At 33.8% G+C, this 23,105-nt stretch overlaps 1 protein-coding gene across 1 annotated transcript in view; it reads right to left on the reverse strand.

Moving 5' to 3' along the window:
- Positions 1-23,105, reverse strand: part of wb (wing blister) — a 104,370-nt gene that overhangs the window by 53,244 nt on the left and 28,021 nt on the right. The window contains 4 exon segments of the mRNA XM_081986234.1: positions 317-571; positions 3,850-4,092; positions 18,995-19,145; positions 19,200-19,377. Coding sequence (XP_081842360.1) covers positions 317-571; positions 3,850-4,092; positions 18,995-19,145; positions 19,200-19,377 — 827 coding nt within the window.

Below are 23,105 nucleotides of genomic sequence, written 5' to 3' on the forward strand. Positions count from 1 at the left end.
AAATTGGTTCATTCAGTTTTACTTGTAGAGGATAAAATTTTCTTTTTTACATTTTTCTGTAGCTCGTCAATCTGATCATTATGCAGATGATCAATGCAAACAGGAACATAAATATGAGGCATATTACAATGCACAAATAATTAAATTATACACTTAGCTTCTCTTAGCCCCACTTTGCCTAATTTGGCAAGGTATTTAAACAAAGTCCCCGGACGCTCTAGCGTCCTGTTCATAGAGTGTTAAACTACTGCTTCCAACTAATTTCAGCTTAATTAAATTCCGGTTAGTTATAAAACGTTTTGATAAAATTTCTTACCCCACTAGCAACGTTATGTCGACAGTTTTCGGCGTGTCCGTTGCAAACACATTGTCCGCCGATTGCAATATCCCGGATCGAGTAGAACAACTTTTTGTCCCTCAATCTGTCCTGAGTCAGCCATTTCGGGATTGGTTGCATGTTACCGCGAAGTCCCATAAATCTGAATCGTACGTAGCGGGCTTTCGTAAATTCCAGAAGTTCTGGACTGGTTTCATTAGCTCCGGGACGTCCTTGAATCAGGGACACATGGACCTATAATACACAAAAAGTTTTTCTCAAGAATGTGAACTGGGTGCAGAAATGCAAACCTTAGTCCAAAATTGTGAGCAATACACGCAAAACGAGCCATATTTTAGTATGTTGATGCAGGTTTTATGATAATCAACATAATAACAACGGTATGCAAAATATTTAAATTAACGCCAAAAACGTCTCTGCATTTCGAAATTTATAGGCAGGTTACACATTCGATTTAATCAAATTATAATTACCGAAACTCATAACAGTCGCAACAAGGTAACAGTTTGATTTACAGATCTTAAAAACGCAGCATAACAGGTATTTGGGCTTTAAAGTATTATGTTTCAGAATTTTAATTGGAATGTGTACGAGCTTAATAGGCCCGTTGAAATATAAAAAAGTGCTCGACAGGGGGTATCCAGCTCCAGCTCTTGACACACGTTTAATTGGTATTAATCTCACTGATTTGGGTCAAGGTATAAGGAAACAAATTAATACGATAGATTTGTTAACAGTGTAACCATTAAACCAAGCGATTTATCTATAATGGAAGCACAAGTCAATGTTTCATTCACCGAATTTTTCTGCTGAGAAGGTGACAATTGATCCAAATTATTCGCCCCCTGTGGGGTTATTTAATTTGTGGTACATGGATAGCATATTGCGGTTTTATTGGATTATTCAGTGCAAGAATTCATCCATTCATTTTACTAAAGGGAGGGTTTATTGATTTTCTGTGGATGGAATGATAAAAAGCCCAAACTGTGGATAGAATTTACTTTTCGTTACTCTACACCAAGGACGGTAAACAGTACAGGATTGCTCGATCGGCCGATTTTGTTTCCCGGCGGCGAATGAATTCTGACGTCACAGTGGGCCTTCGGGCGCACAATACGCTAAATATTCGCCCGAGACGCTATGTACGAGATTGTCAAGGGTGCCTGTGATTTCGGTTTACTCCGACCCCATGGTGACGTAAAAATCGTCACCGGCCCGAGCCGATACCGGCAAGATTGCGCTTATGGGATTAAGCACTCCTGTACTGTTTACAATCCTTGACTCTACACATCTTATAACAGTGGTTTCAGTGATGAAAAAAAATGATTCGTTAAATGTTGCCAAAACTTAAAAAAAACACTTTGAATAGGAATATTTTTATCAAAATCAAAAAATGTTAAAAAATATAAATTAATTCTTTCTGAAGCACAATGAACTTAACTCTTCTTTAAGAAGGCATGTTTGGGCTTTGGAATGAGACATTTTTTCGCAATTTCTGGGCAATTAGCCAGCTCAATCATTTCAATACATTATTCCGCTTTTCTTTTCTGGCGCTGAACTACAATTGGACTGCCAAAAAAGGAGAGTATTTTTTTCTATACCACAGATTAGGTAAAATTAGACAAGAAATTATGTTATGAACCATATAGGTATACAGTGTGTCCCAAATTGGTTTAGTAAGTAAGTATAACTCTTTGGTACGAAGGCGTACAAGGGCCACAAACATTTTTTTCTTAAATTCTCCAAATTTTGGTAAATTTCGACTTCGAACTCTGAATTTAGTTAAGTTTCGATTAAATCCCGACTTCAAACTCGGAATTTACATTGTCACATTGCAAAAGCTCTTCAAACCAAATTAGACAAAAATTTTCAGTTTGGCAACATTGCAAACATTCTTCGCAGCAAATTAGTAAAATTTGTTAACTTTGGCCACATTGCAAACACACTTCAAAGAAATTAGTCAGTTTGGTTACATTACAATCATTCTTCGAACCAAAATTGTAGAATTTGTTAGTTTGATATCATTGCAAGGACACTTTTGAACCAAATTACCAAATTTTGTCAGTCAGGCAACATTGCAAACAGTCTTCGATCTAAATTAGGAGAGTTTGTTAATTTGGCAACATTGCAAGCAAACACACTTCAAAGAAATTAGAGGAACTTGTCAGTTTGGATAGATTGGAAACACTCTTCAAATCAAATTAGTAAAATTAGTCAGTTTGGCAACATTGCAAACACTCTTTGATCATAATTAGTAGAATTTGTTAATTTGTCAACATTGCAAAAACACTCTTCGAACCAAAATAGTAGAATTTGTCAGTTTGACAACATTGTAACTAAATTCCGAGTTAGAAAGCCGGAATTTAGTTAATTTCTGAGTTCGAAGTCAGAATTTAGTTAATTTATAAGTTTAAAGTAAAAATTTAAGAAAAATAACGTCTGTGGCCCTTCTACGCCTTCGTACCATTGACATATAAATGTCTATACAAAGTGACAATAAAGACAGTTTTGACTAAATTTGACAACTACTACTTTAACCTTCATTTATTCGGTTATTTTGACAGTTACAGGGTGGTTCAATGTATTAATTTAAAAAGTGATTTTTTTAAATAAGTGGCGTAATACAAACTTCTTTAATTTTGAACAGAGAATCAGACAGAATTATAAGAATGTGTTCCGTTTGAAAAATTAGACTTTCTGTCCTTTTTTAAAACTGATTTTTTGACCACACTGTATTTTATATTTTGACGTCTTTTTGCACCCATTCCTAGAACAAACCTTCTTTTACATGACAAAACCAGAAAAACACCTTTCCTGATGTGTATAAGAAATAAGAAATAATTTTCACATAAGAAATAACGTTATTACATACCTGATTGAAAATAATAGCTATTTATGTAACCAGTTACGAAAAGATCGATTTTGTGTAACGAATGAATGTTTGTAGGGCGAGCGCAGCGAGGTCCTACAATTTGAATGAGTTACACAATAAGACATTTTCGAAACGTGTTGCATACATAATTTTTTCTAATTTTGACCAAAAAGCGGTAAAAACTATCTTTTAAAGTGATTTAACACAAATATTCACTTTCATAGCACCTTGTATAAACAGTGACAACGACATGTTATGATGGATGTCGCCCATATGTTTCTACGGAAATGCATAAAAACAGGGAGTGATGAAATGAACTTTTCATAACTAGTTACATAAAGTGATACTTTATGTAACTAGTTACATAAAGTAAAACGTTTTGTCACTCTAATCAGTTTTGAAAAGTGTCACTTTATATGCTAAAATTAGAAAAAATAATTTAATTACTTAAACTTTTTACAAAAACAGTTGTGTGAGGGTCAAACAGGTCACGTGACTATACCAGTTCACCACCATCCTATAAAATGATGGCCACATTGGTGAAACAGTTTCAGAATTATTCCTCCTATAAGGATTCCTCCTCTTGGAGTGGGTTATGGATAATTTTGGTTCCCATTAAAAACATTAAAGCAATACTTACTTCGCCATTCTCATATGGGACCAACTTGGAATACAACGTGGTACAAATCACATCATTGTCTGTAGAGTAACGAGGTTTGCCTTTGGTGGCGACCACTCCAAACCTTTCAACGCACTCCTTGTCGCTCCTAGCAAAATACTGCCAGGGATAGAAGTGTTCCCCATCTAAAGACCTTTCCAGGATCCAACAGCCTGGACGTGGCGAATTAGCAGCTTTCAGAATTATGTAGACTATTTGATAGACCTGCAATCAACGTTAAAGTTTCCGCATCAACGGATTGAACACTTTTTCATGCAGTCAATCTCCATCAAATTGAGTTTTAACCTTAATGGAAAACGCTCTAATACACGTGAATCGGATTGTCACGTCCGGACGCGAAAAAGTTTGTCCCGTATCTTAATTAAAGCTAATGGGTTAATTGACCAAATTGATTTGCACCTGGCGTTTTCCAATATTGATTGACACGGGAAAAGCTGTATTCGATAATGGAAATACTTGCAAATTTTTCATCTTGCAACATAACTGTAATTTTCCTAATAACTTGGTTGCGAAAAGTAAAGCTTATACAGGGGTGGTAAATCCAAAACCGACCATAGAAAAACCGCGTAACGGACAGAGAAACGTACATTATTGCATGCGCGGGACTAAGACAGAAAACGAAAAAAATATCAAGTAGGCCATATTTTTAGCGCGCTGTTGCCAAACGCCAAGTGTTACTCAAATACCCTTGACAAACTTACTTACGGCGTTTGGCAACAACGCGCTGAAAATATGGCCTACTTGATATTTTTTTCGTTTTCTGTCTTACTCCCGCGCATGCAATAATGTACGTTTCTCTGTCCGTTACGCGGTTTTCCTATGGTCGGTTTTGGATTTACCACACCTGTATATACAAGGTATATACTTTGGTTTTTTTTTCATTAAAACGAGAACTACCACTAATGATTTTAAATGACACTTTTTCATAAGCAAGAAAACCTATTCACATATCTGTCAGGAAAACCTCAGATTTATCGATTTACCTTCTTGTTCCTTGTGCTTGGTGTATTTCTCTTAAAGTTTACAAAGAAAACCTTAATAATTACTAAAAACCATAACATACTAACAAAGGAAGAAAAGTGATGAAAAGAATCTGTCAATTAAGCAAATTTATGAATTTTAATTTAAACTTGCTCTCTATATGTATTAATACATATAGAGTGTTATGAATTCTCACTCTTATTTCTGCTTGGATAAATAGTTATGACTTTGAGTACGGGAAAACGTGATAAATTTGCGCATTTCTAACGAAACTTCGATCGTTGATGTATATAAAACAAGTCGAGAGACCACACACACAACCATATATTGAATCGTGGTATTCGGTACACACACACACGTTTAAAACATTTTATTCACCTCTTAAGATGTTTTGTTGAATATTTTAACGTTGACGATGCTTGTGTTTTTTTTTTCCTGAGAGGTCTTAAACCGGCTTTAAATAAATAAACAGGCAACCCAGATGTTTTACGAGATCAAGAGCAATCGAACCGTATTATAAAGGTGCTGTTTGACATTCCCCAACGAGATCAGTCACCGCTGCTTTTTATCAATCATTAAAATGTTTAAACAAAGTACCAAGTAGGCTTTCAGGACCACCTTTATGTGTACGAGCTTAAAATAACAATTTCCAAGCCCAATCAGTTGAATCGAGCAATAAATAGAAAGGAGGTTTTCGTTAAACTTACATGAAGCTTAATGATGCATTTTGACCATCAATCAAAAACTAACAGCCTATTAGAGGCAACAAAAATACTCATGTTTCTTAAAGATAACAATCTAAATCCACTTAAACTCGACATATTATCTTTAACTCAATGAAAATCAACTTTGGCCATCGTACGATTGAAATCAGTCGATGGGAACTGAATTATTCTATTTTGTAATAAACCCGATACGCCAAAGAGATAAAGGTGCTCGAAGAAATGAAGTCAGATTAAAGGATAAAGTAGACATAAAGAGGCTTACAATAATAGAAATTAATGAAGTTTTGAGTCCGGATTGAAATCGATATTTTCAAGTCGGGTTAAAGTTTTCAACTTTCTGGTATAAAACCGATTCCGGAAGGCGCTATAAAATGTAATAAGCCATAAAATATAAAATACCAAATGGATTTTCTGTTATTCGAGATTGGTTTCGAGAGATAATTGGATAGATGAAACAAAATTAAGGTTTAGTAGCGTTCGGTTACCGTTTCCGATTCAATTTAGTTCTATATTGTGCACAAGTTATTACAAAAATATAATTTAACCTAAATTTCCAACAATTTCCTTGGCTCAAAATAGTTTTGCGCTACACTAGAAATGCCTTAAGAGATTAAGGTAATATTTTTATGAAAATACCAGAATTCCTATTTGGAAACAAGCCCGTGGTATGCTCAAGCCTTGCCTGTGGTATTTCGTACATCCTCTTATTAGAAACCCTCAAATTTAGATTATGCCTCAATGACGCCGAAAGCTCTATCTGGAGAATGTTACAAATTTAGGAAATAAACTTTTTCCCTTTATGAGTTCTATAATTTTGTTTTTTTTTTTTAGGTTTTCAATGCTGAAATTGAAATAAATGATTATCAGTAAGAATATTGCAGAAATATAATATAAATTACTTAATGTTAGAGTCCGGATTTTGCTTTTCGTAAGTAATAAAAGCAGCCAACTTTTGACATCTAATGTGAACGATTTATGCAAAAACACGTCATTTGGCAGGTGCTTTTTTTGATTTTTTCTTCTTTTTCTACTTAATTTAGTTTTTTATGCTTATTTGCTGCTATTTTTTATATGGTTTTATTTTGTGTAAGTTAATTTACAATAATTGAAGCTTTTCAAGCTATATTGAGATATTGAAAGCTTCTGAGAAACAAAAACATACCAATTATCTCTTGGAAAATGGGTAAGTATTAATTTACAAATTTAAACTGACTAAATAATTTCCAAATGCTTAATATTAATTATATAAGATCGAAAATGTCTTCCAAAAGTTTCTAGAACCGTCTACAAGGTTTCAAATACCTTAAAAGCAGTCCAGAACCTTCAGTGCTCTTTAAACTGTAAACGCTTTTCAAATGCTCAACAGAACACGAATCTGGTGTCTGTTTTGCTGTAACTGTCGCCATTTTGTCACTGACTTTGAAATTAGGACATTTTTTACAGTTTTCTAGACACTCTTAAAAATTATATTTTGACAAATGACACTGTACGTTACATTTCTACCATTAACCTTAACTCAGGAAGTTAAAAACAATTTTCAAAATTCAAAAATTGTTCAAAATATGACGCCCTCTAGCGGCCAGACGGGACAAGTTAGGGGCATCCGCTCAACGTCACGTGATAGCTTTAATTATTATCTACTTACGATCATTTAATGTGTCTATACGGAACGTTTTAAATAATCAAGTTATTCACGATTTTTTGGGAAAATGCACCGAAATTTTGTCCAAATGAAGGTTTTTCCTGGCCTACTATACTGACCGACGTCTGAATTAAAGAGTAATATTTCGAAAACGGTTAGATTTACATGCAAACTTGTTCTTAATGGACCACTAAACCAAACTACGTTGAACCTCAAGACAGTTGCTTGTATACAGGGTGTGCACGAAATTGTTACTGGGTCATTATTTTTGCTCACCCTGTACACAATTTTTTAGATAGAATTTTTTACCACTAAAAAGAGAAGTTTAAGACGTTTCCTTTGAGTGGTTAAACCTCCCTGAACTCCCAAAAATAACCAAGGTACAGGGTGTTCAAATTTTGAACTAATTTTCGGTAAAAAGTGTATCAAAGTAGTTTTTGGAAAACACTGCAGAAACTCCAAAATGTTTCTCAAGCAGTCGAAAGCATTCCAAAAGCTTTTAGAGCAGTCTCCAACCTTTCCAAAAACCTTCAATACTTTTTAAACTTTCTAGAAACCTACCAAATGATCCTAAAGTAGTCTAAAAAGATTTAAAAATACTACAGAAATAACTTCAAAATGCTTCTAAAATAGTGGAAAGCCTTCCAAAAGCTTCCAAATGCTCTTCATCTAGTCTAGAAGCTCTTAAAAAATTTCAAGGCAGTCTAAAAGCTTCCATAAGTTTCTAGAACAGTCCATAAGTTGTCAATGCTTTAAAAGCAGTCCAAAAACCTTCAATGCTTTTTAAACTTTCTAGAAACTTTCAAATGATCATAAAGTAGTCTAAAAAAATTTCAAAATACTACAGAAATAACTCCAAAATGTTTCTAAAGTATTGGAAAGCCTTCCAAAAGCTTTTAGAGCAATCTAAAAGCTTCCAAATGCTCTTCATCTAGTCTAGAAGCTCTTAAAAAATTTCAAGGCAGTCTAAAAGCTTCCATAAGTTTCTAGAACAGTCCATAAGTTTTCAAATGCTTTAAAAGTAGTCCAAAAACCTTCAATGCTTTTTAAACTCTCTAGAAACCTTCCAAATGGTCATAAAGTAGTCTAAAAAGATTTCAAAATACTACAAAATACTACAGAAACAACTATAACTAATAAATGCTTCTAAAGTATTGGAAAGCCTTCCAAAAGCTTTTGGAGCAGTCTAAAAGCTTTCAAATGCTCTTCATCTAGTCTAGAAGGTCTCAAATCATTTCAAGACAGTCTAAAAGTTTCTTTATGCTTTTAGAGCAGTTTAAAAGGTTCGAAAAAGTTTCTAGAACCTTCTACAAGATTTCAAATGATTTAAAAGCAGTCCAGAACCTTCCATGCTCCTAAAGTAATCTAAAAAGATTTCAAAACACTACAGAAACTCCAAAATGCTTCTAAAACCGTCGGAAGCTTTCCAAAACGGTCTGAAAGCTTCCAAAAACTCTTCAACTATAGTCTAGAAACTTGAAAAAAATTTCAAAATAGTCTAAATTTTCTAAAAAATTATAGAACCGTCTAATCCAAATGCCTCTAAATCCGGACTCTACTTATTGTGTACGTGTATAAAATGATCTACATGTAGACTTACAACATGACATACCTATGTCGTTCTAATTCAATACACAAAAGGTCATCAATTATAATCAATCGACAAATATAATGAGTAATTATGAATGGAGAATGTACGTAACATACGATGTTGTAATTAGTAGGCGAGCTACATATTGGCTCTATTGTTCAACCCCCAATAAAAAAATTAAGAATCACGATCATTAATTAAATTTTCGCAATGAAGGAGTTTTATCATTTATGTTTCATTATAACTGACAATTTAACCATAAATTATACCGAACAAAACTCAGAGAGCATCAATATTATTTGATTAACTTGCTATTCGTAGATTTACGAAAATTATTCCCTGACCCTGTAATTAAACTACCGTTCTATGCGAATACTGTGTATTTATCTCTATCCGATCTGAAGATCTCGATTTTTTTTCAAGAAACAATAGGACCGTCAAAATCTCCTCGTTGCTCTGGGAACTCTTCTCGTAACCTGTAATTTTTTCGGACCATAATTTCATATTAAATATAATTTGCGATCAGAGGGACATTATTAACTTTAATGGAGATATTTTGCCTAATGAATGCGGTAATATCGGTATTTTGGTTGTGGAAATTTTATGGGTTTTGATACCTTTTTATGGGTATAAATTTCGTACACGGGTGGTCGTACCCAAATCAGGTCAGTTTGGTTCATCATCCATGTTTTTCACCTAAACAATTTTCTCTTGCTAATAACTTAGCGTTTACCAGCAATTTAAAGTGCAATACATCATAATTTAAATGTTCCCAACCGTTGGTGGTTTTAAAGTGTTTAATTTGTTAGCTTTAGAAGCAGCTTAGCACTTTAACAATAAAACTTCTTAGTTATTGAATTCTTTTTGCTGCGTTGTAAAGTGGATTCAAATTTTTAATTCCACCAGACTCTTGTAATTTTATCTGATAATGGAAGAAAGTTAATATCTTTACGGGAAAGTTTGCCAAAGCCTTGTTTGTTGTTTTCTGGGAAAACCTTAAAGTTGCCGCCGCTTCTGAAAACAAACACGTAACAGGATTTAAGTTAGTGAGCGACAATTTACCGGAGTATGAAATGAGATCTGGCTTCTAGACGATGCTTAAATCGATCAAAAACACTTTAGCATAGTTTAAGCAAACCCTGTTGCTTTATGTAAGCGGTTTTATTATTTTATTTGGCATTTAATGGAAAATTGGAAGCTTATTCCAAAAACACTCATTGGTTATCCGGGGGGGCAACGTCAAAACAGAAAGTTAAAGAAGATTTGTCACCCTGAATCGTGCTTGGCCTCTAACAAGTCAGCTTAGGAAGGAAACCTCTCAATCAACAGCTGTCTTCTTAAAGGCGACTTTACTGCCCTTATCCTCAATTTTTTTTCTTATGGAAATCAGTTTAAGTTTTGGTTTGGACAAGACGTAACAAATGGGCTCGGATGATTTATTGATTTTAAATTACGTTTTTATCAGTAAAGATCCCATATAGGTCAGACGTTATAGTTATGATCTAATTCAAGAGTGTTTTCTCACCTACTTTGCAGAATATTTGTCGTTGATTTGTCAAAACCAATATGAGTTTGCAGGCGTAAAATTACTTGAGAAAATCCAACCGAAATTCCAATTTCCTTAGAAACAGCAAGAAAATTACACACACATGTTTTGCTTATCCATTGCTTTTAGAGCCCTTTCAGTCGTAAACCCTTTTGTTTATCGAAGTGCACCTGCAAACTCGATAACGCGGTTATTCTCTATTTTCTTCTGCGACATATTGGTCTACAAAGCCGTAGTGAGCTTTTATAATTCAGATTTTCTAAAAGTCCTTTTCCTCTATCTCATTAGACAAGAATGTGACCTTAAAGCGCGTAAACAACAATCACGAATCTAATACCTTCACAGGTCGTTTTATTGTATAAAATGGTTATTAAAAACCACGGTCGGTATTTTTGTTAGGGCATTATACAGTCTATAGTAAACTATAAAAATGCCAGGTTGTTTAATAAATAAAAAGGAAACTTTAGGTCGTAAGTCACGATTTTAACGAGCCCTGAGCGACCCTCAGTCGCGTTTGAATAACCCGCTCAAAATTCGTGTTTATTTAAATAATATTCTCATTACCATTTCTTCAAGACGCAATAAACTAACTAATGATGCATACCTTAAAGTGGATCATGAGTGTAGACTCCCAAGTGGATTAACTGTATCATAATGTTATTCACGAATCGTATGAACAAAAAGTAACCCACTAATTCCTAATAATTAACCTAGCCTAACAATATCCACTAACTTCCTGAATTATCACAACTGGAGAGTCTAAAAAACCTTTTTTAATTAAAAAAAAGTAAAAATAAGAACATGCGTGCAACGAATTAACCGAAATGGGATAAGCTGTATATTTTTTCATTTTTGTATTCTACTTCAAATTCTAGAGATATTTCGCGTATTAATGTCGTATACCTATCTATATCCGTTTCTGAAATATTTACCATTTTATGTGAAATTTTCCAGGTTATTGGATAGGAAATTTAATGAGGATTCCAAAAATGTGCTTAAAACAGTCATTTTCTCTGTCCAAGTGGGTTTTACAGTCAATTTTGTCTCTGACTGTCCTTTCAAACTGTTTTTCTGACAGTTCAAATTTTGACACCACTTTTTTCCCTGACAGTATCAAATTTTGTAGTGTTTTTCCAGGTTATTGGATGGGAAATTTAATGAGGATTCCAAAAATGTGCTTAAAACAGTAATTTTCTAACTCCAACTGGGTTTTACAGGGAATTTTGTCTCTGGATATTCTTTCAAATTCTGTTTCTGTCAGTTCAAACTTTGACACTGTTTTTTTCCCTGACTGTATAAATTTTGTGGTGTTTTTTCATGTTAACGGATAGAAAATTTAATGAGGATTCCAAAAATGTGCTTAAAACAGTCATTTTCTCACTCCAAGTGGTTTTACAGGCGATTATGTCCCTGACTGTCATTTCAAACTGTTTTTCTGAAAGTTCAAATTTTGACACGGCTTTTCTCCCTGACTGTATCAAATTTTGTGGTGTTTTTCCATGTTACTGGATAGAAAATTTAGTGAGGATTCCAAAAATGTGCTTAAAACAGTCAGTTTCTCACTCTAGGTGGGTTTTACAGGCGATTTTGTCTCTTTACTATTCTTTCAAATTCTGTTTCTAGCACTGCAAAATTTGGCACTGCTTTTTTCCCTGCCTGTACCAAATTTTGTAGTTTTTTCATGTTTCTGGATAGAAAATTTAATGAGGATTCCAAAAATGTGCTTAAAACAGTCATTTTCTCACTCCAAGTGGTTTTACAGGCGACTATGTCCCTGACTGTCATTTCAAACTGTTTTTCTGAAAGTTCAAATTTTGACACGGCTTTTCTCCCTGACTGTATCAAATTTTGTGGTGTTTTTTCATGTTACTGGATAGAAAATTTAGTGAGGATTCCAAAAATGTGCTTAAAACAGTCAGTTTCTCACTCTAGATGGGTTTTACAGGCGATTTTGTCTCTTTACTATTCTTTCAAATTCTGTTTCTAGCACTGCAAAATTTGGCACTGCTTTTTTCCCTGCCTGTACCAAATTTTGTAGTTTTTTTATGTTTCTGGATAGAAAATTTAATGAGGATTCCAAAAATGTGCTTAAAACGGTCATTTTCTCACTCCAAGTGGTTTTACAGGAGATTTTGTCCCTGAGGGTCCCAAAGCTAACTAAATGTTTTCCTTAACTGTTACCGATCTAATATTTTTAAAAGATTTTTTTGTAAATCGTGCAAATACGGTCCTGATATTTTGCACAAAGATTGCCAAATCTAGGGTAGTAACAAAACTGTAGAAATACAATCATTAAGGACGATTTTCGCTTGCACTAACTGGCCAGCCTATCGCGCAAAACCCATTAGGATAGTGGCGGTGTTTCAGGCAAATTTGACCCTTACGAAAATTGTCATTTGCAAAAACAGTTTTTCAAAAAAATTTCAAGCATTACCTGGTGGTAGATCCAGTAAGTCACGTGACAGTGTTTTCCTAAGTCAAAAAAGGTTCCTATTTGGGTTGACGGTTTGGCCGCTAGAGCTTATCACTTTCTTGGTGCATCATTTTGTTTAATCTTTAAAAACTCGCTTAATTCCACTATTTTGGTAAAGTTTTATACGTCAATGAATAGCCAATGAAATGAACTTTCTAAAAATACTTCAACTGTCACTATAAGTTGGACGGTTTGGTCACTAGAGGGCGTTAAAGTTGACTCATTTTTTGGTGTTGTTTCGAAAATCATCTGCGTATTTTTTACAAAGAAAACCACTGTCGAAATAGCCTTTAATCCTATTACGACTTCCAGATTCTGTTTTCTGATTTACTTAACGAAATCGATTCGCCTCGTTAATCTGTAACGACCGTTCAGCATAACCAAATCGGACTCTGTTGTACGTTCCTCTGCAATTTACACCACAACCGCACTAACCGAACATTTCCCTACTAATCGTTTGTTTCCGTAAATTCTGTTGGAATAAAATTGCTTTTCCATGATGCAGTCCACTATAGAAGCAGAGAAAATCAACTAGTATTTATACCTACAAGAGAAGATATTCTTAAAGTAAATTTTTCCGAAACATCAAAGTTAAAAAATAGCACTAGTGTTTGGAAATTATTTTTTTCCACGGTATTATAAAAATAACTATAAATTTTCTCTTAATATAAAGGGCGGGTTAGTAAATCTTTTCCTGATTGGGCAGACGCATTTATCAGCACCCAGTTAGAAAGATCAAGCCTATCGCTCGTGGCGGTGTTAAAGGGAAAAGGGCCCCAATTAACTAAATTAGAGACCCTATGTCTTGGAAATGGTGTGTTACCAGAAAAACACAGGTGATTTTCGGGTTTTTTGCCCTTCTAACCTTTACGTCTTTATTCGATTTGTCAGAAAGCCCCTCTAAATCGAATCAGATCGAACAGCTGGAGAAAACCTATTTTAACTCAATCCAGTTGTATACAATTTTTATAAAGTCTTCTCAAAGGAAATGCCATATAACATCACGTTTCCTAGATATTATACAGTCTGAATTTCAAACCGAGATGTGTGAGACAGATGTTTTAATTACTACATGAAAACACTTTGAGCGTATAAGAAACTTGTTTAAAAGATTATTTGTTCTAAAGATTCATGCCCCAAACTGATAATATTAGCCAGTTTCCGAACCATTCCAAGGCATTTAGATAGTGTCTGAAAAATAAAGGCCACTATGCAAAGCTCTAAAGCTTTACCTATATAAACTAGGACACACTTCCTATTCGTTTGAAAGCGGCTATTTCCCCGGAAAAATAGAACTGCGAACTTAATAGAGAACACTTTTATGTCGATAAAGAATCTCCGAAAGGCTTTAGGGCTCAAACAGAAATTGTAGTTTAACGTTTACGTGGGTTGGGAACTTTATAAAATATGCTAAAAGCCCGACAAGAAAATGACGGACTAAGGTGTGTTAGATTTTTAACAACGAACCAAAATTGGTAAACTGAAATGTCTTCCAATAAATAACCGGTGTAGCAACTACACAATGATCGTTCGTTGAAGATGTAATAACTACCGAAACGTGAGTGCCCCCTTGTAAGGCAATACTTCAGATCCTGCGGCCATACGCAATCTATTGTTTGACTTTTGCTGCTGTAACAGGAATGAAATTGTTTTAAATTGGCCCCGCAAATTAGTTCCAACAATGGACAGGCCGGCCTCCCATTAAGGCAACTCTGATCTCCAATTAACCGGTCCATGTGCAAATGTCCATAACAATCGGCTTCTCTCTGATTTATTTTTGCCTTTACCTTTACTTAGAACTCCCCTAAGATTGATGTCTAAACATGGCCGATAATCACTATTATCTGGACAACTGATGGCCAGTATTTCATGCATAAGGTTATTTCTGTCTGTTGTGATTAGTGCTGTCTTCCTAAATTTAAATTATACAATAAGAATTAATGCTATGGATTTTTTCATATAGCTTAAAAAAAATTGGATTTTTGAGGGAATGTTTAAGAACACAGTCCCAGTGTCAGCAGAGTCATTCAAACGTTGACATCGCTTTTCTTTCTGACTGTATGAAATTTTGGAATGTTTTTTTTAGGCTATTGAATAGAAAATTTAATGAGGATTCCAAAAATGTGCTTGAAATCGTGATTTTCTCACTCGAAGTGGATTTTACAAGCGATTTTGTCCCTGAGTGTCAAACTGTGCTCAAAAGTTGCAATAATCAGGGTTTAGAAAAGTCTTGCAGTATTCAATACAAAACATGTTTTTGAGATTTATGACAGTTTTTTGTAGTCACGTGTTTACCTAGCTAAATTATTCTTCAAAAACCATGTGAAAACTGTGACTAATGTCAAAACTGTCAAAATTTGCATACAATTTACAAGAATTACAGTTTAACACAGTTTTTGAGATTTATGACAGTTCATTTGTTTTTTGATGTTGACAGTTATTTTGTGGTCACGTGATTGCTTAGCTAAATTATCCTCTAAAAACCAAAATTTGTCTAGAACTTGCAAAAATTACAGTTTTTGAAACAAAACGTGTTTCTGAGACTTATGACAGTTATTTTTTGATATTTTTTGATGTTGACTGCTATTTTGTAGTCACGTGATTGCCTAGCTAAATTATTTTCCAAAAACCATGTGATAACTGTGACTAATGTCAAAACTGTCAAAGTTTGCATACAATTTGGAAGAATTACAGTTTAACACAATTTTTGAATCAAAACGTGTTTTTGAGATTTATGAAAGTTAATTTGTTTTTGGATGTTGACAGTTATTTTGTGATCACGTGATTGCTTAGCTAAATTATCCTCTAAAAACCATGTGATAACTGTGACTAATGTCAAAACTGTCAAAATTTGCCTCGAACTTGCAAGAATTACAGTTTTTGAAACGAAACGTGTTTCTGAGACTTATGACAGTTATTTTGATATCTTTTGATGTTGACTTTGTGGTCACGTGATTGCCTAGCTAAATTATCCTCCAAAAACCATGTGTCTCAAAACTGTCAAAATTTGCATACAATTTACAAGAATTACAGTTTAACACAGTTTTTGAAACAAAACGTATTTCTGAGATTTATGACAGTTATTTTGATATTTTTTTGTAGTTGACAGTTATTTTGTGGTCACGTGATTACCTAGCTAAATTATCCTCCAAAAACGAAGAAATACAGAAACACAAAAAAACAAAAGAATTATAGTCAGTAAATTACTGGTAAATTACAAACTGTTTAAACAATAATATCGTCAGATTCACGTCATTTTTCTCATATCAAAAACATCATTTTATTAATAATTAACCAAAATCTCTACAACAATAAATAATTTTCAGGATTTCACTTACTTTACTTTACCGGTAAATAACGGTAAATTTACGCCCATCACTAGTAAAAAATATCACTATTTCAGCCTTCTTTTAATTTCAATTTATAACCACATTCTTAGCAGATAATTTTAGTTGTTATTGAGGAGAATTGTTTCTACTGTAATAATAAATTCCAGAAGACAAAAAAAATCGTTTTCTGTGGGAAGGCCTACCTTAACCACCTTGCAAGTATCCCAGCTCGGGTTGACTATCAATAAACTTGCATACCATATACGGATTCATGTTTGGCTGATAAAAAAATTGTGGTCGACGTCGCTATGTCGGCAAAAGCAGTTCACGACATATAACCCCTGTACTGGAAATTTATGGGGTTTTTAGTGCGATCTGAAGGTATTACAAATTTATTTTCCATCTAGCTAATAAATAAAATGCCCGTAAATTATCACTAGCTAGAAAACGTATTTTGTCGCGTAATATTTCAGTCTTCGGGTTGTGCTAATCCTTCTGTTCCTGCATTTCGTTTTCTCTTGCTGGCTTGTCTTGTTATTTTTACTCGCTCCATGATGGATAGCTTTACGGAATTTTTCACTAAAATGGTGGTGGTATTGCCATGTTTCAGTGTTGCAACACGCTCATAATAATGAATACCACCTGCTATTGTAAAACAATCAAAATTCGTTTTTATTACTGAATTTCTGGTCAAATCAGGTTGAAGAACTTCAAGTCTAACAGTTATTGGAGTTTCACTTCTTGAGAGGATTTCAGATTTGTAATTTACGTGTTTTCCTGACATAATTTTCTCTACTGAAGCATTAAAAACCCATAAGCAAATCAAATAATGCTGTTTTAATGTTTTAGGGTTAGTTTTAGTTACTGGATTTGTCTATAGTAGTTTACATACTGTTCTCGCGGACTCAGTTTATCTTAGACTTCATCTTTGTCTATTGTTCACTTTCAGAAAGAGTAAATATCTAAGTGAATGTCTTCCAAAAAAAAACATTTACTGATTAGCGCTTCTATTTCAGTCATTGTCAGTTTGAAAACCATCGAAGTTTATTTGATTTGTTTACTATTAATTCTTTTCCGTTTCTTTGTGTTGTTAATCATTTATAAAGTTTTCTATTTACCACACCACCACAGTTCTTTTAAGAACTATTGTTTCTACGATTTTAATTTTTCTGTAAGTACTTTCATAATATTATTATTAATATTTTTATTTTTTTTATGTCGGCTGTCACGATCTAACCAAAATTGGCACAATTACTAACCTGTTTTGAAAAAAAAGTGGGAGTGTTTATTATGATTTTTATTTAGCCATTTGGTTTTTCGTAAGTTCGGAATTACTTACTATTACAGTATTTTTTTAGAAAATGCCTGGAAAAATTCTCTACAGACAAGCCCAGCAGTTAATTCTTAACCTTTGTGAATATTTTGAATTGGAAAAAACCAATGGAGGACCTTTAGAAGCTTTATCATCTGTTCAGGAAGAAAATAAGAAATTTTAAGACCTTACATATTCTTACTGATGTATTTTTTGATACTAGAAGGTTGCAGCTGCTTTGAAAATTTCCCGCAAAACTGTTTATTTGATTCGGAAAAAGCAAGCAAGTAATCTTAGGATTTCCTCACCTAAAAAACGCAAATCGAGATGTTTATCTCGATTTATCTGAAAGCATTAAAATGGATGTTCGAAATACATTATATGATATACAGGTGTGGTAAATCCAAATCCGACCATAGGAAAACCGTGTACCGGACAGAGAAACGTAGATAATTGCATGCGCGGGACAAAGACAGAAAACGAAAAAAATATCAAGTAGGCCATATTTTCAGCGCGCTGTTGCCAAAATCCAGCACCGTCGACAAAATTAATTTTGTTCTTGGATTATTCCATGGAAAACATTATAAATCTAGATCTCCATCGTAAATAGGAGGCCATGAAGACACAAAATTTGACATTTGATTAAAAGCTATTTCAAATATCCAAAATAATAATCCAAGAACAAAATTAATTTTGTCGACGGTGCTGGATTTTGGCAACAGCGCGCTGAAAATATGGCCTACTTGATATTTTTTCGTTTTCTGTCTTTGTCCCGCGCATGCAATTATCTACGTTTCTCTGTCAGTTGCACGGTTTTCCTATGGTCGGTTTTGGATTTACCACACCTGTATACAAGATAGTATGTTAATAATAGTAAAATATATCTACTTTTGTAAGAAACATCTATTAACATTTCATTGTTTCCAGAGACTGAGATTTTTGGGTTGCATTATAGATTTTTCATAAAAACTTCTTGTAACATATTAATAATAAAGTCATGGAAAAAATAAAATAAGCGTCTAAAATGTTTTCCAGCGAGATTGAAATAAAATAAGTTGATTGCAACCTGCAAATGAGATATGAGATACTACAGCATCACTCAGAATGTCTTATTGAATTTTTAATTTGTTGTATTTATTTTAGAGAAACATGTAACCATCCAGAACCTAAATCAAGAGCTTAAAGTTAAAGAAATACTACATATTGGTGATACATCTCTGCGAATTTTGGTAAATAAGTTAGGTTTCAAATTTAGACGGAATTCTATGATCCAAACGGAGACTTCTCATAAATAAAAAATATTATTTCGGTCAAGATATTTTTGATTTGCTTTGGTATAAGGTTGTTTTAGTGCAAATATCTCTACTTTCTGACTGACAATACACGCAAAGTTTTAAACGTGACGAAGCTTTAGACACGCCCTTTTCTATAATATGAACACAACAGGTTTGTTGACGAAAACTTGATTTGATTCATATGATTATTAACAAAATTAACAAAAACAAACCTGTTTTAAATCTACTGTAACAGTGACATATTCAAATTCAGATCCGTAAATAAGTGCCGGACTTTGCCACCATCGATTGCTGTCATCCAAAGCCAAATTGATTGGATGTCTTCTGGTCGAATCCGTGGCATAATCATCACATATCCCACATCTGAAAAACCGTGTCAATTACACTCATTTTGGTTTAATTACAAAGTTGGTTTACCTGTCCTTGATATTTTCAGATAGAATGCAGTATTCTTCGCGGTGACGTACTCCACAAGTGGCATTAGCAGAAATGACAGCTTTGGCCGCCAAATTGAACACCGCAGGCCACAATCCATTATTTGCATCTTTTTTGTCGCTGTATCCGATGCCACCGTAGCTTTTCAGCAACTTTAAACCTGAAAACGGAAGAAAAACCTTATAAATATTTTATGTGCGGTCGTCAGCGGTTTAACATGGTTCTGAGTCGTTCAAAAAATTCGCGGTCATTACGCAGTTACGCTAGATATTTCTGTTATTTATTACCAGCGACATGTCCAACAATGTTTCAGAAATCTGTAATTATATCTTAACGGAATTTTGACCTTTCTTAGCCATCGCAATTCCCTTGAATTTTAAAAGTAGTCTGTTCTGTTAACAGAGGCGTAACTCGTTGATAATTTGATGATTACTCGATGGGCATTGTCTGGTAACCTTTGACTCTTTAAGAAGAGTCAGGATAGCCTGAATGATCATTACTGACTGTTTTAATAAAGTTGCTGTTTTGTTCAAACTTATACAGCACAAAGCTACGCACCTGGAAACAACAATCCGCGTAATGAGACCATAATTTACAATAATAAAACTGGCATCCAAAAGGAATTTATACCTGGTTCAACGTAGTTAATAAGGTTAAAGGACGTTATTTACAGCGTCTTTCGGATCAAATACTACAAGTAAATTCATGTACCGCAATAGAAATTGCCAATCTCGACACGATCAACAAATTACCTATCAGATTTCATTATTTGTGGTAGGTCGAGGTTGGCTGACCGCATGAATTAACACTCAGGGATAGACGGATAATTTATTAAACAGGAACAATTCTACGGCTGGACACGAAATAACTTTAGTAATTTTGAGCGTTGAACGCGAAACCGAGCTCTGAATCCGAAATGACCTGCAACCAGAATCGAGAACAGAAAAATTCTGGTCAATCTCCCATATTAAATATGGCGTCAAACGTGAGGGAATTCTTAAGTTTGATTTGCAGACGGAGGAAGTCGTAAAGTTGCTTTAGAGAAAATTCCTGCACGTTTTATTCTGAAGATGTAAATCTCATTAATCACTGGTTGTAAACTGATTGAATGCGGGTGTATTAATAATGATCGTGCTTTTGATGAAGAGGCGTGAATGTTTCAATTATTTCTTGTGATTAACTGGATAAAACCATTTATCTCTCTTTGTTTGTATTACTCTTTCAGGTTTACACTTATTAGCAGCAGAACAAAATGTCTTCAGGGATCTACATCGAACCATTATGGAACAAGCACAAACAAGAGTAGTCAAGAAGAAAAGAGGATCGTTCATCTAAAATATTTTCAAAATGTTTCAATAATACCAGAAGTAAATACTAATTATTGGCTTATTTTATTTTCTTTTTTGTTTGATTAACCGAAAAATTCTAGACGTATTTCATATATCATATACGAAAATGTAACCATTTCTGAGATATTTACCATGTATAGAACATATTAAAGAAAAGTGGTGGTTTGGGAAAGAAAAAAACTTTTTTATTTTCAACCAGGTATGTAATAACATTATTTCTTATGTGTAAACCAGGTGGAAAGATGAAAATTACCTGTTTTTACTTTCCACCCGGGTGGAAAATACTCACTTTCCACTACTCGTACCTAACCTAACCTAACCTAACCTAACCTAACCTAAACTAAACTAACCTAACCTAACCTATACTACCTTATTGTTAGAGATTATTGGCAATCAATATTTCAACTGAATTAATAATGAATTGAAATAGTTGAAAATAAAATAGTATACAAACCAGTCCAAAGTTTAATTTCTGTCTCGAGATAGCTACCTAGCCTCTCGACAGAAATCAAACACTTTCCACCTAATATACTATTTTTAACTTAATACTACAATTACTGTACACAAAGTTTTCAGAGCACTTTTTCAGCTAGAAACGTGAAAATCACAAACAAGTTGACTAGAAATATTCAATTTTGGTTCTTAAGACAGACTTGCTTGAAATAATGGTAGTTATAACTTATAAACCTAAAAATTCACTCCATGGTTCAATTTCAAGCTTCTGAGCCATTACAAAAAGTTCCAAAGCTTTCAAGCCACTTTTTCAGTGGCAAATGTGAAAATTCAAGTAAATAATCATGAAAGTTGACTTAAAACATTAAGTTTTAACTTCTAAAACAGATTTTAAAGATTATCAACAAAAAAATGACGAAAAACTTGAAAAATAACTATAAGCTGGTTTATATTTAGTTGAGATACTTAATTAAATGTCAGTCTTGTTTCGCTACAATCTAGACACCTGCTTAAGCTTGTTTCTGTCTAGCTTGAACTTAGACACCTCCTGTCTAAGTTGTGGTCTTGAAGCAGTTTTAATACTCAATTAAAACCTAACCTAATCTAAACAGCTCAAACTAAACTTGAACCCTTACACTTTATGTCTAGTTTTGGCTGTAAACACTACTTATTAAAACTTTTTCCTGTTTAGCTTAAACTTAGACATATACCTGACCTTCTTTCTTCTAGGTCTTGAAATAGTTCTGATCTTCTTAGAGTAAACTTATGCTTAGTTTTGGTTGTAGACACTTAATCTGTCTATATTCCAATCTACCTACATGTTTAAGCTTCTTTCTGTCTAACAATAATAAGAAATGTTTCTTACCTAGAAGCTGAATTGTAGCTTATTTCTATTTAGATACAATCTAGGCACCATAGCTTAAGCTTTTTCCTGTTTAGCTTAAACTTAGACACCTATCTGACCTTCTTCTAGGTCTTGAAACAGTTCTGAACTTCTCAGACTAAATTTATGCTTAGTTTTGGTTGTAGACATTTAATCTGCCTATATATCAATCTACCTACATGTTTAAGCTCTTTTCTGTCTAGCGTAAACTTAACCACTTAAGTACGAAAAGTTTTCTTGTCTAGAAATTTATTTGAAGCTTGTTTCTATTCAGATATAATCTAGGCACCTACTTCAGCTTCTTCTGCTAAACAATTCAACTTTACTACTTCCACCGACAAATTTAAAAAAAATATGTCTGGAACACATTTGGAAACTTTTTTGATTGATCAGTCAAATTGTAGAAATTCACTTGTCAATTCTTGGGAAAAATTTTATGTGTCAAAATTAGAAGTTTAGTTTATCCTAAACTTTATAAAATAATTTTAGTAAAAAAACGAACTTAACAAGTCGACAATGGTCATTTTTCTTTTAGCAATGTTAGAACTAAGCAATTGAAATAACTGCATATTTTTTCAGAGTTTTACATGGTTAATTACCGTTCCTGCAAGAAGGTATATTGCATAAATAGCTCTAACCAAAGCATTATGAAACAAGACGGAAAAGAATAGCCCATTTGTTCAATTTGTACCTCTCCCCACGTTCCTCTTAAAAGCGACTAAATCCATTAGAAGGGTACTTAAAAAGTTACGGAAAAATTGATGTTTACGGTTATTTAATGTTTCGTCTTTTCGGCACGAGGAAGATAAATTCCGAAATAAGTGTTATCCACCCTTCTTTCTAATGACAAAAACCTCTTCGCGGAACAGGTTCACCTTTTATTAAAGTTCCTTGTTTATAACCGAACAACGAAGTCTCGAAGTTATTGTTGTGCGGTGGGGGGCATCCGCCCTTTTGTCGCGGGAAGCCCCGCTGTGTGGCCCTTGATGTCGGAAAGAATTACAATGGAGGGAATTGAGTGTGTGGTTTTTAAAGAATTATTAGGGTGCATTTAAGCGAGACGGGTCTCGTAAATAAGACAGCCCTTCAAGAGGATCTTATAATTTACTGTTCGGTTTCCTTTAACCATTTTTTAGTTTTAAATTAATTACGATCATGTAAATTGGGCGTGGCCGACAAGCCAGACCGAGTCTACAGGCTACT

The sequence above is a fragment of the Ips typographus genome, linkage group LG9, assembly GCF_016097725.1.
Source record: "Ips typographus isolate SLU linkage group LG9, UJ_Ityp_2.0, whole genome shotgun sequence".
Taxonomy (NCBI): Eukaryota; Metazoa; Arthropoda; class Insecta; order Coleoptera; family Curculionidae; genus Ips; species Ips typographus.